Here is a 17,331-nt window from a genome sequence, read left to right as displayed (position 1 = left end):
TGTCATACTCTAAGACAGAGCAGTTCATCGTACTGACTGAGCTGCTTTTCTATTCATTGTGAAATAGGTAGAAATGCCTGTGGTTCTTGCAGTATTGTTGGGCCCAGCAGTAGATGTCTCCCTGCAATTTGTTGCTCTTCCAGTATTGAGAAGTACTAATGTTAGGCAAATACAAGAAATAGGCACTTTTTAATAAAGTTTTTAATGACTATCAATAAAAAAACTTAGGATCAAATTTTTAAAAATACTCATCTTGATCTCAATTATAATATTTACATTGTTTTTATGGATTTGCAGTATAGTTTAATTTCAATCATAAAATCAGGTAGGTTGTGTTACGATTATTGTCTCCTTAGGTTATAGTGACATTAAAAGGAGAAGCTCTAATGTATTTGATATTGATAATAAACACATTGGGCTTAATTAAGACATGTACAAATTACTGGGCAGAGCAAATTAAAAGGGCAAGTTCAAAAAAACCATATTGTCAAGCCCTGGTGAAGCAGAATGTGAAGGTGAAGCCTTTTTACTGCCCCAAGAGCCAGTGTAGCATCAGGAGATGGGTGTGCGACGGCCTCTCTGTCCATGCTCTTACCTTGCTTGGGAGCTGGATACCAGTTTGCTCAAAGCCACAGGCTTTCTCCGTGGCTGTACTCCTGTTTTTGGCATGTGCTGTGCCAAGCAGCAGCGCTGGCGTGGAGGTTGCAAGAGCCATCAGACCATGGTGAGGTCTCACCTTTGCCTGAAGGCAGGCTAGCTCCAGGCAGCTGGGCGTCTCGCCTGCAGGCAGGGGCGAGGGTCGGTCTTTTGAGGGTGAGGGACGGCGACTGTGAGCATCTGGATGTGCATGTACCCAAGGCTCATGCTGACCCGCAAGGGCCTGCCCCATGCGACCAGTCAGGCAGCCAGTCATTTTGAAGGAGGTCACTGGCAAATTGCAGGGCACTCTTCTTCAGCTATGCGGAGCGTAATCCAGGTAAGCAGGCTGTGAATTGTGTGTGCCACGGCAGGTAGCATTTTGGTTCAGATCTGTGCTGCTTCTGCCCCAGCAGCTGAGAACAGTGGGCCAGAGTGCTGGGTGTGCTGTGCTTATCTTGAGCCCCCAGAGCCTGCGCCTGGGCTATTGTCCTAAGCTAAACTGGCAGCCCATAGGAGGGGAAAACCCGCGGTGTTACTGACAGAAGTGGCTTGCCAATGTTTTTTTTTTCCAGTTCACTACAAGGTCAAATGAAAGAAGCTCATTCTGTGTTAAGTCTATATCCGCATGCTCCAGTAGGTTTAGTTTTCCAGCTTATTGGTGCTTGATAAGGTTTGGAAGGCATATATGTACACCAGAGTTAAAGCTTTTGATTTTGAAAAAGGGTTGGATGTGTGCATACTTATTTTTCACTTCTTCTGTCATAGTCTTTCTGATTCATATATCTAAAAGTTTTCTATATATATATTTCTGATTTTTTTATATATATATAAATTTGTATATATATATATATATATTTGGCATTAAAATTTCATTCTTACAAATCTTGTAGATTTAAAGATTCCCTCAAATCTAACACTGGAATTCTTTTTTATTAATTGAAAAACTTCAAAAAGTAGTTTTTTGGTCCTTTGGAAGCTCAAGTGTTATAGCATTAGGTAAAACAGACTTAAAAGAAAAATTACAAATAAAATGGTACGTTTCCATTGTGGAATATTTGGCATTAAAATTTCATTCTTACAAATCTTGTAGATTTAAAGATTCCCTCAAATCTAACACTGGAATTCTTTTTTATTAATTGAAAAACTTCAAAAAGTAGTTTTTTGGTCCTTTGGAAGCTCAAGTGTTATAGCATTAGGTAAAACAGACTTAAAAGAAAAATTACAAATAAAATGGTACGTTTCCATTGTGGAAGCTAAAATGGTACATTCAACATTCTTCTCAGACAAGGATCAGAAGGGACTTTGGGAGGACTATTTCTGTGTTGGTTTCAGTAAATCTCTTTGGCACTTGTTCTTGCACTGAGCTGCTTTGCTTTGCTTGGAAGGAATTGCTTCTAAAGCTCAGAAGCACAAGGCAGAAGTGTGATCAGTAGGTGTTGAAAACCTGAGGCAATGAAGGGTTAAAAAGTGGATATAGTTACTTGGGAAGAGAGAGGAATAGTTTTCCCAGTGACGCCTTCCAGCACTGTCCTGCCTGTGTATGGCTGGGCAGGCTCAGCTCACACAGCTGCGGTTCTCAAAGCTGGTATCAGGCTCAGCTGTGGCAGCCGGGATTCCCTGTTGAAGGTAAGGGATAGACATCAAGAGAGCACAAAAGCAGGATTCAGAGTTGGAGGAAAGCAATGCAGGAAACACCTAGTGCCCTGTGTTTTGTCTCGTTTTGCTTTTTCATCCTTTCCATCATCCTCTGTCTTTGCCTGGCTCACAGAACCCGTGTTTATGGGGGGTGCTTGCTTTTATACAAGCAATCTTTGCAGAATAATGGTCATAGAAGCATTAGTTTCCTAGGGTAAATCACTGGGAAGATATATATGGATGAAATAAACATATAAGTAAAAAAAAAAAAAAAATACAAGTCTGGGAAATTATTTACAGTGCATGCATGAAATGTGTATGGTTCTGATTCAATAAGCAGTTAAGTGTGAATTAATTTGACTTTAAATACATTTATTTTCTATTAGAACAATAATTATTTAAAGCCATTAAAATATTTAAACTTTAAAAGCACAGGAGGTAAGTAAAAGAAACCTCCCTAAGGCAGTATTTTATAAGATTATGTAGGTCCTACTAATGCATTTAGGCAACATCTACAAGTTTCTAAGGGTGTTCAGCCAAATGAATGCAAGTAAGTTGCAAGTAAAGCCACATGGTTAAGTTCTTTGGCATTCTCTGGCTTTCTCATTTGAGACACGTTTGAGGAATAAAAAAGCCAACTTTCTGCTCTTATAAATGGCATTTGTCATATTAGAATGCTAGCATATTGAATGAGCATCAGAAAAATTTACATTTCTGCTGCTTATGTTGACTTAATCTGGTGGCTAAATGAAGAATCCAGTTTACTGAAGTGCAGTCTTCAACTTCCAGGAGAAATGTGTGCATGGAAAACAGTTTTCAGGAGCAGGCTTGAAGTGATCCCTACACAAACTTATTTTTAGGAAGAAAGAATCCTTGATAATTTTGCATCAAATCTAGACTCTTGCTGTTTTAATGCTGGTATTATAATGGGATGTTCTTATCATGTTGTATAGTAAAAGAAATATCCACTTTATGGTTGTATTCTGGGGTCACAACTGCAAAGAGGTATTTTTAATATTATTTCATAATATTTTGATAAGCCTTTTAAATTCACATTTCACTTTTCATTTGAGACACGTTTATTTATGATTCTCAGGAGCTCCAGATGGATCAACAAGCTAAGAAACATCTCCAAGAGGAATTTATTTGATGCTTTTTTAGAAGAAAAGGATCAACTTATTAGTGTCCTGCAAACTCAGGTAACATACCTTACCCAACAGATGTTCTTTAAAACTGTTCTTCCTACTTTTTTTTTTAATTATGTATTTCCTGTAATGCATGTCCATGTTTTATTATAATTGCTGCGATGTTGTAAAGCTTCTTGAGAATTTATGATTATCTAGAAATTAAGTGCATCTTTGTAGAGGAGACCTTTGTAAAATCTCACTCAAGTTAAATATGATTGTTTGATTTGTGCTTAAATACCTTTGTAATGTCTTTGTTATCAAGAACATAACATTAGCAGATGTTTGAGCTAAAATTGCTTTGGCAAAATTTATGTGTTTTGCTTAATTGGTCTTTGTTTCTCCACTCATAATGATACTATTTTTTGATAATTGGAAACATAATTCTGATTTTAAAAAATGTTAAAAAGATTCAGATGGATTTTTCCTTTCTCTACTAGCTGATACCAATTTTATTTAACTCTCTCTAGTTTTGAAGATGAAAACATGATCTGCTTAGAATCCTTAGGTTTTTTAACAAAAAGAACATTTTGTTTAGGTATCGTTGCTGAAACAGAGGTTACAGAATGGTCAGATAGGCTCTGAATTGCCTGATCCAAATATCCAATCTGAACCACAAGTTCAAAGTCCAACAAAAGAAATCAGTACAGAAAATACTCTGGAACCAAGAAGCGATGGTAGGTATTGCGGCTTTTTCAAGAGATCTGGAATTTTGGGGAATAAGCCTGCTGTTATTTATGATGGAGTAACAATACTTAGGGCTGAACATGTCATAGTAAGGATATATTTTCTAGAAGGAGACAATTGTTTTGAAAACAGTGTGGCAGCTAGAGGAGAGGATAACCCTTCTAAGACACTAAATTTTCATAAGAATTCAAATCTGATACAACTTGCCTTTGTCAATAATGATGATAGTATTGTAATTACTGCTTTTGCCAGTAGGGGTTGTTACTATGCCCGCTTAATATCATTAAGAGATTCTATCCCCCGTAAGCAAGGACCTATCCCTGGAGTTTAGAGAGGAGACCAGTTGCCAGTCTTTTTTTTTTTGTGTGTGTGTTTTCTCAGGAAAAAGTAAAAACAGAGATCAATTTTTATATTCATGCTACTGAATAATCTAAGTGTTCCTCACACCAGGAGGTTATTTGAGTTACGGGACTCCCTGAGCAAGGGACTTTATAATGCTGATATATCATTCATTGGTATCCTTTATAAAAGGAAGGGTTCAGAGGTGAATGTGCATCTTGAAATGATCTTTGTTCAGCATCTGCCATGATTTTTGTATGTTAGGATGATATGAAGGGTTAGATCAGAAATTTTCTTATCCAGGGTCATGGGAGGTTATTTGAGTTACGGGACTCCCTGAGCAAGGGACTTTATAATGCTGATATATCATTCATTGGTATCCTTTATAAAAGGAAGGGTTCAGAGGTGAATGTGCATCTTGAAATGATCTTTGTTCAGCATCTGCCATGATTTTTGTATGTTAGGATGATATGAAGGGTTAGATCAGAAATTTTCTTATCCAGGGTCATGCCTTTTGTATATGAAGGGTTAGATCAGAAATTTTCTTATATTCTTTTGTAGTGCTTAGGAAATAACGTAAGTATCCAGTCCCTAAGAATCAGGGTTCAAGATATTTCCTGTGCTGGAGTCTGCTTCTGGACTATAGTGTGTAAGACTTACGGTTGTGAACTGAACCTCTGAATTTGTCTGATCCTGTTTTCATGCCAAGTACTCTTACAGCCTCTAGACCTGAACACACAGTAAAATATTACCCAATATGCTAGTTATACAGAGAGGAGTACAGCTTGGAAAGATGCTAAATGTGGCCTTTACCCTGCCGAATGTAGTATTGCCAACCTGGATATTTTAGAATTAACGTCATACCCAGCCCTGGGAAAGCAGGAATCTGTGTGCTTGGCACTTGAGAGATGGGATTGCTTTGTTCTGCTTTTTTTCCTGCTTGTGAATATTCAGTTAGTAGCAGCAGGGAGGTTTATAAGTCATGATGACTTCTTAATTGCATAGTAAACCTTGTTGAATAATATTTTGGTTTTGAAGCTTGTATAGTAACTGGGGTTTTGTAAATTAATTTGGGGTGAAAGACTGTATTTGCTATTCTGTGTATGCATAGCACGTTTCTGGCAGTTATAGTAGTCACTAGAAAGTTTTGCAGACTTTGCACAACTTTCTTTAGAGACCTGTGAGTCGCCCACAATGTGAATGATGAATGCAGATCTACATTTTGGCAACGGTGTGCCTATGATAATGTTGGTATGTTGTCTTGTAGAGGGTAATGAAGATCCTGTTAAAACACTGGAAACTCTTAATCAGAGGGTGAAGCGCCAAGAGAACTTGCTGCAACGTTGTAAGGAGATGATTCGGTCACATAAGGAGCGCTGTGCCCAATTAACCAACGAGAAAGAGGCACTTCAAGAACAGTTAGAAGAGAGGCTTCAGGAACTGGAGAAAATGAAAGTATGGAAAATGCTCTTAACTTTATGGGTAGCTGCTAAAACACAGTAAGAACTCCAGTATTTCCAAAATTTGTTAATAGGGCAGACCATTAAACAAACTGTCCCTGTACTTTTTTTGGAGTTAAAGGTGCAAAACCCACCTGGAATGAACACATTGAACAATTACTCAAAAAGCTGTAAAGAAGGGTATGAAACCTTACTGTATGAATAACCATCAAAATAGTATCAGAAATAAAGTAGCTGTGGGAAGTTGGTGTGAGGAAAAGACTGTCCTAGCACAGAAGACAGGAGGTAAGGCAAGAAAAGTGGAGCAAGAGCTAAACCTTTAAGACGTAGTGGAAGAGGCATCAGTTATGTAAATGAACAGAAAACACAGAAAGGCAGGACACTGGAGAGCACAATATGGTGAAGGTAACGTAAGTGCAGTCCCAAAGCTAAATAATTATTTTGCTCAGTTTTCCTTTCAAAGCCATTAATGCCAAGTGTGGAGGAAAAGGAAGGTGGCTGATAGTAATGGAAACATGAAAATGTGGTAAGTATAGCTGTACTCAGCTTCAGTTCTGGAGATCAGATTCTCTTCTCTGTCTTGGTCTCTGAGCTCTAGCCCAGTTTGAAAGAGCTCTGAAAGGCTCTAGTATTTTAAGGACCTTTTCCAGAACAAGGCCAGTAGTGAGCAATTATGGTGTATTGCCGAGATCCTCTTGTAAGCCGAGATGCAGGTAATAGAGCAGGTACCTTAGGCATGTTTCTTGCTCATTTTACTGTAGCAGCTCTGACATCCATGAGAGAACTGTGGAGGCTGTAACAAAGCCTTCAGATATCTGAATTATTATGGAAGCTGTGAGGCAGCCTAGCACTGGGAGATTTAAAAGTAATTTAAAGCTGCCTACTTTAATTTCCATGGATTCTGTTCTGTGCTCTTCCTCCAAGGCATAGTGCAGGGTAAGAGCCAAACCTAAGCCGTTTGTCAGAAGAAGGTATTTTCTTACAAGATGGCAGTGCTTTAAACTTGTGGTCGGGGTCTCTTTTTAGGACCTTCACATGGCTGAGAAGACTAAACTGATTACGCAGCTGCGTGATGCAAAGAATTTGATTGAGCAGCTAGAACAAGACAAGGTAAACAAAATTTTTCTTTAAACTCTGTGCAGTTTTTGAACAAGACTGTTTAAAACTCAAAATATCTGCCTTCTTGGTATTAGAAGCTGGGTTTAGTCATCTGATGTGGTTTGGTTTATGTTTTAACTAGCAAATAATCTAAGCTACCTGAGAATTTTATTGTATAGATGCTTTAGGGTATTTGTCTGTTAGGTTATACTTAATACTGCAAGATAATGTTATTTAGGATGGATCAATTATGCTTAATACACTCCTCAATGCCAGCTTAAAAAAAACAAAACAAAAACCCAAACAAACTCCCACCCAAACACTAATGAAGATGAGACAAATGTAAATGAATTAAAAAATGGCCAATGAAGGAGAAGTAACTGTAGTTTCTTAGAAATATGAAGAGTTTCTCAGTTTTTTGTTCCTTGAAGTTTTTTTGTCACAGTCTTGGTACTTGGAGTAACTTCTGGTGGTGTAATAAGCAACATGACTAACACTCATTATATGTGCATATGCTCTAAGGAGAAGCACGCACACTACAATGCTTTTAGTTTTGGTTTGTTTACAGAATGGATATTTCAAAGAAAAGAATCTGTACCAGAAGCAGGAAGTTTTCTGATGGTCCTTAGTTGCTGGAGGAGTTCTTTTCACCACTAGATAAATTTTGGCTACTCTTCAGAATAATCCCTATTCTTATCTTCTTTTTGTTAGCATTTTCTGTTTTCTGACATAGAAAAATACCATGATCTCTGGTCTTGTAATAATAGACTAAAGTTTATTCCTGACAAGGATTGTGTCCTGGCTTGAAATTGTTGTAGCAATATGTTTTATTTATTTGCTAGCTTTTTATCACAAGGACCTTTTCCATAGGGCATGGTAATTGCAGAGACAAAGCGACAAATGCATGAAACGTTGGAAATGAAGGAGGAGGAGATAGCCCAACTGCGTGCTCGGATCAAACAAATAACTACAAAAGGCGAGGAATTAAAAGAACAGAAAGAAAAATCTGAAAGAGCTGGTAAGAAATTCTGGGGATTATTAGCTTTCACACTTAAACATGAGAAAGCTTCAGCGTGGTCTTTTTGCACTCTTCATCAGTTGTTGTTTGGAATGGATATTAAGAGGTACTATTTTTCCTAATGTTCTACATATCACCCCTGCTAGCGTCATTACTAACTTCACTTCTGGTCAGCAGAGTTTAGGGATGTTTTTGACTGGTTTGTCTCTGTTGTAAATTTAGCTGGAGTTAGGAAGGAAACTGTTGAAGGGCAGCTGCACTTTCCCATTTGTAGGAGAAAAGATTGATAGAGTTTTGTGCTGGTGTAACTTCAAGAGGGAAACTTGCAACTATCTGAATTATCATTATAATGTCACCAGTATCTTACATAGAAAACATAGCAGTGAGTGTATAAGAGCTTGGGAAGAAGTAGAAACAAGAGGATGTGTTACAACCATAATAAGCATTTTCTTTCAATAATCATAGAGGAAGCATTTCTGATTTCCTTTTAGTGAAACAGCACTGATGGTTCTTTTCGCTTCAGGCTTGGAACCTAGCGGTTACATAACTATTACATGCTGTAGTTTGCTTTTGATGGTAATTAGGTAACATTAATTATCTGTGCTTGCAGTTCTCCTTTTGCTTGAAACTAAGGTCAAAGGTCAAGCCACCCCACCTTTGTTTTTTAAACAGTGAAATTGTTTTGCACTATATCTATCAAAATTCTTTTAGAAGAATTTAGTTTGCTCTCATAGGAATCTAAAGGAGTTCACTCTTTTGGTGGAAGATCAGATGTGGTTAGTTTGCATAAAACATTATGCGTATTTTCTTTCTCTAAAAAGTGATGAGACGTTCAAACAATACAGTTCATAGGGGTTTTATTTTAAATCTACGTAGGTTTAGATCAGAACTTTCAATTTTAAAGATTAGTTTGGGTAGATCATTCTGCTGTAATACAGAAAAGCAGCTGGAACATCCATCTTGTGAAAGTAACAAACATTTTGACTAGGTGCCTTCCTTTCGTACTACCCTTTCAGGTTGCATATGTCTTTTTAGCTCTGGAAATTTGTATTTCAGAAGTCAGTCAGTCTTGCTAAAGTTGGATTTTCTTCAGTTCCTGGAGACTAGGAAGCTTTTCTTCATGATTAAAAAAAAATGCTGAAGAATATTTTAATACTTCTGTAGATACAACATTATTGTCATAGTTGTTTGAACACAGCATTTTTTGAAGCAGTAGAAACCTCTTAATTATGAACTAACATTTACACGCTCTGGTTAATACAGTAATTGCCTCAGGTTTGCATAGCCTGAAGCTGAAAATGGGTTAGAGATGATACTCTGGATACCTGGAAAACTTAACTATTGTAGTGAGAAGTAATTTCATTTATGAATAATGTGTTGAGTACACTGCACTTTTCTAGGGGGAGATTTTTGTGTTAAATATGCTCTCTCAAATAAAATTTTAAAGTACTTTTGATAACTTTTATGGTGCATAAGCATCCACTTAACCTTTGAATGCATTTATTTTTGTACTGTTAAGCATGCTTATATAAATGTTGGAACCCTTGGAAAATTAGTTAATACAATTTTGCCTATCTTAGAAGTAGTAAGGTGACCTTACTAGGTTTTCCTATTACTTCCTTGGCTTTATGCATTCCAAAACTGTTGTGATGTACAATGGAAGTGTAGTCCAGTACAGTTGAACTAAATTGTTCAGGCATTTGAGAAAACCACCATCAATATCGGGAGACCCTGAAATTACTTCTAGGTCACAACCTTTGAGTTGTACCAGTTTTAAGAATTTGGCAGGTTCATATATTTGAGGTTAGCATGTTTAAAGTTCTGTTTCTTGGATAGTTAATGTGAGATGACTTTAAATTCTAGACTTCTCTTTTTCTATATCATGATTTAGTGAAGAATTGACTTCATGGAATATTGTATTTGTAGGAATGTTAATTTCATTTATGTTACGGCAAAATAAGGGTAAGCATAATACACTTACACTTGGAATTTACTTTTATAGTGCTATGTTATAGGCTAAAAAGTGGTATATTTTTCCACTTCATGTTTTTAACTTGCCTAGAGTTTTATGTGTCTGGCTTTTTTCTTTGTAATTCAGTGACTTTAGTGAAATGCTCCGGTGTTTGATTTAATGTTAATGCGTTTTTGTGTACTGAAATAGTGAAAAGATATTTATGCTTATTTTGTGCATGTTGTGTAAACTGTAACTTGGTGTCCCCAGTTGAAGTTCCTTTTTTTGTAGTTAGAGGTACATTATGTTGAAATCTCACAAAGCATCTTGTTTTTGTGCATCCACACATGCCAATAAGTGAATCATGGTGCCTTTCCCAAGCCTTGTATGAACAGGACTGGGGTAAGGGCTCTTTTTTCTTACATCACACATTGGGTGCTTGAACTGGGCTCTAAAAAGTAAATTCTGTGCTTCTCAGGCACTTTTACTTGAAGTAACTGCAACTGATTTTTTTTTTTTAATGCTCTGCAATGTACATAGATTATTTGCATTTTACTTCAACAAAGCTATTTATAGTATTTGTAAATTTACTGGTAAACTGAAGTATGTTTCTCCTGAGACTACTTGGCATAAGTCCTTTCTGACTTCTCAGGATGCCGATTATTGACTTCTTTATATTCTGTACAATAAAGAAAAAAAAAGTCTTTAGAAAGCAAATTCGTTTTGCTTTACTTTGCCATTCTTTGTAGGCGGTATTTCTTTTGCAAGCCTAATTAACGTATGCTTTGCACCTTTCTACAGAGAAACAAAAAGCTTGGACTGTGCATTTGAAATCCTGCCTAGATGCACAAATCGACTGTAGGAAATTTAATTCAACCTTTGTTTCTCAAACTTTTGACAAGATGCTTGCTCAGCCTTCAGTAAGAAAACATGTAAATCCCTCCTCTGCCATCCTGTTTAGTGCTTTCTTCACATTTTTCAGCAGTAGATGGCACTATAGGTGAAAATAACAAGTCTGCAGCACCGGGAGAGTAAGCAAGAAGTCTTTGCAGTATGGACTGGTGTTAACACTGGGTAGGAGAGGCAAGGCAAAGGGAACTGAGACTGGTACTTTGGAGTAGCGTATGTAAAGCAGTCAACTCACTAGCATATGTTTTATAAAATTCAGTGCAACCTTGCACCTTTTAAACTCTGTTCAGGCTCTTTTTGTCTAATTTATATACTGCACAGGAAGGTTTCCGGTTTGTCTAGCTTGGTCACATGAATAGCATTTTGCAAGACTCACCTGAGACTGTTGGTGTGCTTGTTACTGTTTCTGATTTGCCACTGTGCCTTTGTGAGACTTCACTTAACCAGTACCTTGGTTAAAAGATCTTCCCTCAATAGTAGCTCTGCTGGTTGGGGAAGAACACAGGCAGTGCCTTTACTCTTTGCATTCTGAATAGATGTATTTGGATAAAACCACGGACTTTTATTCCAGGCTTTTATCCACAGTAGAATTAAAATCTCCCATAGATTAAAAAAATAATAATAACAATTAAAAATAATAATAATAATGTTCTGTCTACTTGATGATAGTTTAGCCCTCTGCTGGTTTGAAACTCGGTTGTGTCATGCTACACTAGAATTAACTAATTTGAATAAAAATGTTCTGTTTTGCTTAAGTGCTAAAAGTGCCTGAGATGCATATAATTTAACTTTTAGAAAGCTACGTGTTTCTCTGAAGTGTTGCTTCTTTGTGCTTCCATACACCCTTGGCGTTTTATCCATCAGCTTTTGTCTAGCTTTTGTATTAGCATCCTGCTTGCGGTTACAGTGATGCAGCTGTCGTACTGCATGTTGCTCAGATATTACATATCAGTAGTCATTCCTAGTATGAACCTGGATCTTCTCTTTGGGGGATTTGTGGGCTATGGCAAATGCATTCTCTTTCCTTTTGCAGAAATAACAGGTTTCTCAAATGAAAATAAAGTATATGTTGCTCAGAACAAGAATCAGAAAATGTGTATGGAAAAGTGAAATAACCTAATCTTTTACTTGCAGGCTTTATTTTCAAGCTATACTTTGTAAAGGTCTGTAGGTTTTGGGTTTTTTTAAAAGCCATTTATGATCTGTAATACTGAAGGACTTGGCCAATTTTATGGCTGTGCGTGCTTTTGTTAGGGTTGAGAGAAGCATCAGGGAAGTCGGTGCCATTCTCCAAACGCACTTGCGCAGGCTGTGTTCATAACCGAGTTGCGCCCAGGGTGGCGAGGGAGGAGGACTTAAGTCCTGTGGCTCCCAGATGGCAAATGCCTTGATGGGGACTGTGAAGAACTGTGCTTGGAAAGTAAGGAGCTGTAAGCCTTGTGCATGCTTGCATTATGGTTTAGACGGTTTTGCTGTTTGAAATAACCTCTAGTGCTCTTAATTTTTTGTAATGAGTTTTAGTATTTCGTATTTAAGTAGAACCGGGAGTGAAAAAGTGGATACAATGATGTGCTTTGGTATTGCCAGGGTCAGTAACAACCCTGTTTTGCCCTAAAACATGATTGTTGCTGTAAGTAGTCAGAGAAAGGCTTCCTCAGAAAACAGAAGAAAATTCTGGAAAAGGTCAGAATTTGGGTGAATGTAATTTTATGGAATTAAGTTACTTGAAAACATATTTGCAGCATTGCCTCAAAAGTATTGATTGTGGTTAAAAGCTTCAGTTTTGAACGTTATCAGAAGATGTGGAATAGAAACTGTTATTCACTTCTCAAACTCATGCCTGAATGTTATTAAATATATTTTCAAAAAAACAAGGATTACAAGAATTGCTGTGAATGCCTGCTAAGTAATGGTGAATCAAGGGAACTAGAAATGTGTGTGTCTATTATGATTTTCTTGTTGGGATAGAACTAAGTGGAAGAAAGCTTAGCATACTAAATAACACTTTAAAAATTATTTTGTTCTGTCTGCTCCCAGAATAGTATCCAAGTAGTCCAGGGTATAGTAGAATAATATACTTTTAGGTTTTTTGTGCTCTGATAAATTACTGTCTTGATACTGGCACTGTGATTTTGAATTTTACAGAGGTGTTTTGCCAAAGTTCTTTTATGCAAAGAGTTAACCATATAGGAGACTGTTCTGAGACTGAATTTTCCTTTGATATGCAGCAGGGGTTTTCCACATTCATGATCTATCCAGCAAAAGAGATTTCCCTAACAGTGATCACATTCTAGTCTTGTGTAATTCTAATACAGATTCTGCCATCAGTTTCAGTGAGGCACTCAGATAGTGGTATTGAATAATAATAATAATAATAGTAATAATGATAATAATAATAAACCAGCTCACAACACAGGAATTTATTTGCTTTCTTTTTATATCTAAATGATCATCTATGAAGTGAATAAAGTATGTTAGAATACTTCTCCTTAGCATGGGAAGAAACTGTGGAATTATTGCTTTGGATTTGTCAGTTAAAATGTGTTTCAGCAGACTTGTGCATCTTCTGCAAATGTAAATAAATTTCATCACTGCAGCTTGAATGTTCTTTTGAAATATCTTATAAATATTCAAGTTTTCTGGGAGCAAATCTTAATTTTTTTTTCTTACATTTTATTTACAAAGTTTAGAAGCACAGGACAGTCTTCATAACACAAGCATTTTTCCAGTGTCTCTGAATTGCATTGATAGTAGTTTACATTAAAAAAATATAGTGAAATAATGAAATTAGCAAAGCCTTCTGTATGGACTCCACCAAACCCACAGTTTAAAGAGAAGATTATGTAGGTTGTACAGTTTGAAATAAACAACTCTTAGGTAAATAAAGTGCCCAGTATTATACTTCAGTGTTCTATTCAGGAAGACCTCTTTCATGATTCAGTAAAAACTGACTTGCATAGCAGTCATTCCTGGTTTATGCTTCCGTCTGCTTGTTTTAGTGGAGGAACAACTTGTGAATTGTCCTTTCTTCATGCAGCTTTTTTTCCTCCTCTTCAAAGTTATTCAACACTTACAGCCAGAAGAGAAGCCATAGTTTATTTATATGGTTTATGTATTTTATAGTGATTTTAGGGGAAGAAATAGAAGCTGCAGAATGTATTGGAAGACATTCACAGCTATTTGTCAGTTCTCTTTCCTTTCTAGATAATAAACCTATGTGAATTCTTGATGGATTTCTAAGTTCATTCTTCTGTTACTTGTGTAATTTACAGTTAATGAGAACTCTGTTCTTCTATCAAGGGACATAGATATTTCTCCACTATCGTATACTTTTTTTTTTCTTTGCAGCTTTTGAAGAGCTTGAGAAGGCTCTGAGTATTGCCCAAAAGACAGAGGAAGCCCGGAAAAAATTGCAGGCAGAAATGGATGAAAAAATCAAAGCAGTAGAAAAGGCAAGTGAGGAAGAGAGGGTAAATCTTCAACGGGAGTTAACCAGAGTGAAACAAGAGGTGGTTGAGATTATGAAGGTAAAAGCTGAACTCACCCTGTATTATTGGCTTTTAATCTAATCATTCAATTACAACTAAACTATAGTTGTAAAATACATTAGTATATCAGAACTTTTTCATAAAATACTTGCTATTTCATAAATTCTATAAAAATTAATTTCTGAGATTAAAGATTTACTTAAGACAAAATAAAAAACTTCCCATATAGATTTTTTTTTTCTCTAGCAGTTTAAAATCAGTACATTAGAGCCATGTAAAAATGAACAGTATTACTCTTTGTTTCACAGTATTTAATAAAATTATTTACTAGAAGTACACTTGAGATTTTAAAGGGAGTCAAGAAGAAAAAATTAATGGCAATCAGCTCACGCATCTCCACCAGGATTTTGGGGTTTAATACTAAGTACTTCTAATGATTATCCTAGCCCACTATGTGTAAACGTTTAAGAACTTGTTGCCAAACTGTTTGCTAGTTAAGAACTGCTAAATTCGCTTCATCTGGCGTATTCGGGTAGGAACTGCAGGAGTACTGCACGTGCCTTGCAAAGCTGTAAATTTGAACACCTTTAAATTGCAGTTCTTGTGTTGACATTTGTTATGTTACTAATTTTTCGAGGAGAATACACTGATGCTTTAGGGGGATGACTGACTTGCACTACATTATTCTTAAATAAAGCACGTATGTAGGTTGTAGATAGCTGTTTACATAGAGTATCACCACTTGACTTTCTGGCTCATGAAATAACAAGAATACAGGGAAAGCTACAGACAGAAGTTCCGTTTCCAATTTATTACCACATTTGAACTGAAACTGAAAACACTATAAGTTCACCTTGGCAGAAGAGTCCTTAGAGAATGTGGTGTTTCTTTTAGTAGAACTGTGAAAGACTTGAGAAGGAAGATGGATAACTTCACGCTTGAAAATAAGAACTGTCAGGGCTTAATATTAAGCGCTCCAAATGATTGTTACTTATTCAAAGGGAGCAAGGAGATGGTTCTGGTTTCTTCTTCTCTGTTGCACTGTTTTTCTTATTAAGAAATAATACAAAGTGTTTTGTTGTTTAATATTTTGAAATTAGTTTTTTCTGACTTTGATTCACAGAAGTCTTCAGAGGAGCGTGTTGCTGAACTAGAAAAATTCCATAAAAAGGAAATGGCTACCAAAGATCAGGAGCTAAGTGAGAGATTAGAGGCCCAAGAAAAGGCATTCCAGGAGAAGATGAAGGCAGCTCTTGTAAGTATCCCTCAAATGTGTAGAAAGAAATTTGTCTAAGTGTGAGGTGGGAATAGAAGTCTTAATCTGACCCTATTCCGCAGTGAGAGTCCTTCTGCATTCAAAGATACGAGTGTCCTCTAAAAGTCAAAGAGCTCAGACTTCAGCAACATGAAAGGAAAGCAGCTGCAGTGATCCAGACTGAATAATGATAATTAATCACTATCACTGCTCACTTACAGCTGCATCTTGTGGGAAAGACTTTTTTTTTTAAAACTCTTTTTGTTAGACTTTTTTCTTTTTTTATTTCTTCCTCTGGATCATTGGCCATTAGCCACAGCAACTAGAGTAAAAGAGGTACAAAGAATGAGGCTGTAATTTGAAAAGTGTTGGTATCATTATGTCTGGTTGCGTTGTGTTATGTGAACAGGCTTAACTATTCATAGTGTTTGACCTCAGAAAATAATTTTCTTCTAGGTCAGGCTGGGAGGAATCACTGGGATTCTTTGCTCTTTTTCATAAGCTGTAATACACTTCAGATCATCACGTAATTTTACCTAACAAATAGTAGATTCTCTTTTGTGCTCCTCTGTGATGGTTGGTGACTAGGACTGAGGGACTTTGACAGTCCCTTCCTGACTATATTTTTCTACCTGCTTCTCAGGTTATTTTTTTAATTATAAGGAATAGAAGCTTAAAAATACATTAGCAGTGGAATCAAGTGAGGACAGACCTTTATTTCTCTAAGGTGTTACTCAGTCGTGGTAAACAAACCAAAATGAATGGCTGGATTGCATTATGTTTTTCATATAAAAAGAAGTAGAAGACACATGGTTCTCAAGAAGAGAAAATAGAAGTGATTTATAACAATTTTGTTTTCACAGATTAAATACAAACTGTGTGTGTGTAGAAAATACATGTGATTAGTCTATGACTCCTATTAACTGGTTTGTAAATATCTTATTATACTGTTTTTGAAGGTGTGATGACTAAATTTATAGTTTATTGTTTTAATCATAATTTTTGATACAGGAAAAAAATCAGAGTGAGTGTTTAAAAACCCTTCAAGAACAAGAGCAGCAAGAATCCCTAGCCTTAGAAGAATTAGAGCTGCAGAAGAAAGCAATACAGTCAGAGTGTGACAAGAAAGTTCAGAAGATGCATCAAGAAGTAGAGACTTTTAGAACTGTGAGTAAAGATTCCAAAAGGGTAAATGTTTACAAGAATTCCTTTCAGTATATATTTAACTGTGACACGTTTACAAATACTGTGGATTTATTGTGATTGGGTTATTTAACTCTCACTATGCTTCTTGTAGTGACAAATTTAAGGTATTGCTATGGTATGCTGCAGCCCCTAGTTGTTTTCGAGATTAGATGGCAAAATATAGAAATACGTTCACTTTATATCATGGTGTGGGATATGAATTCGTATCCATCTACATAATTTTTATGTATGTTATACAGGAGAGTTAAACTTTAAACTGTTTAACTTCTGGGTACTGCTACCATACAAACACTTAAAAGGATACTTGAGTAAGTAAAAAAATTGCTTAAATTTTGAAGTGTCCTTTGCTTTATGTAATGGGTAAGATTGTATTATCTGCTAATGCAAGTTTGTACATTATTCCACCACTTACTAGTTTGAAAGTTTTGCCTATAGAAGCGTTTTAACTTTACAGCAGCATTT

General features: G+C 36.3%; 1 protein-coding gene across 1 annotated transcript in view; it reads left to right on the top strand.

Moving 5' to 3' along the window:
- The window catches only part of LOC103894155 (golgin subfamily A member 4), a 64,124-nt gene that overhangs the window by 17,678 nt on the left and 29,115 nt on the right, over window positions 1–17,331 (top strand). The window contains 9 exon segments of the mRNA XM_009273486.2: window positions 3,371–3,418; window positions 3,420–3,473; window positions 3,997–4,135; window positions 5,752–5,939; window positions 6,971–7,054; window positions 7,913–8,060; window positions 14,269–14,447; window positions 15,532–15,663; window positions 16,675–16,830. Coding sequence (XP_009271761.1) covers window positions 3,371–3,418; window positions 3,420–3,473; window positions 3,997–4,135; window positions 5,752–5,939; window positions 6,971–7,054; window positions 7,913–8,060; window positions 14,269–14,447; window positions 15,532–15,663; window positions 16,675–16,830 — 1,128 coding nt within the window.

Source organism: Aptenodytes forsteri, unplaced genomic scaffold (assembly GCF_000699145.1).
Source record: "Aptenodytes forsteri isolate BGI_AS27 unplaced genomic scaffold, ASM69914v1 Scaffold270, whole genome shotgun sequence".
Taxonomy (NCBI): domain Eukaryota; kingdom Metazoa; phylum Chordata; class Aves; order Sphenisciformes; family Spheniscidae; genus Aptenodytes; species Aptenodytes forsteri.
Note: the sequence above shows the minus strand (reverse complement) of the source record. Positions and strands in the feature narration are given on the sequence as shown.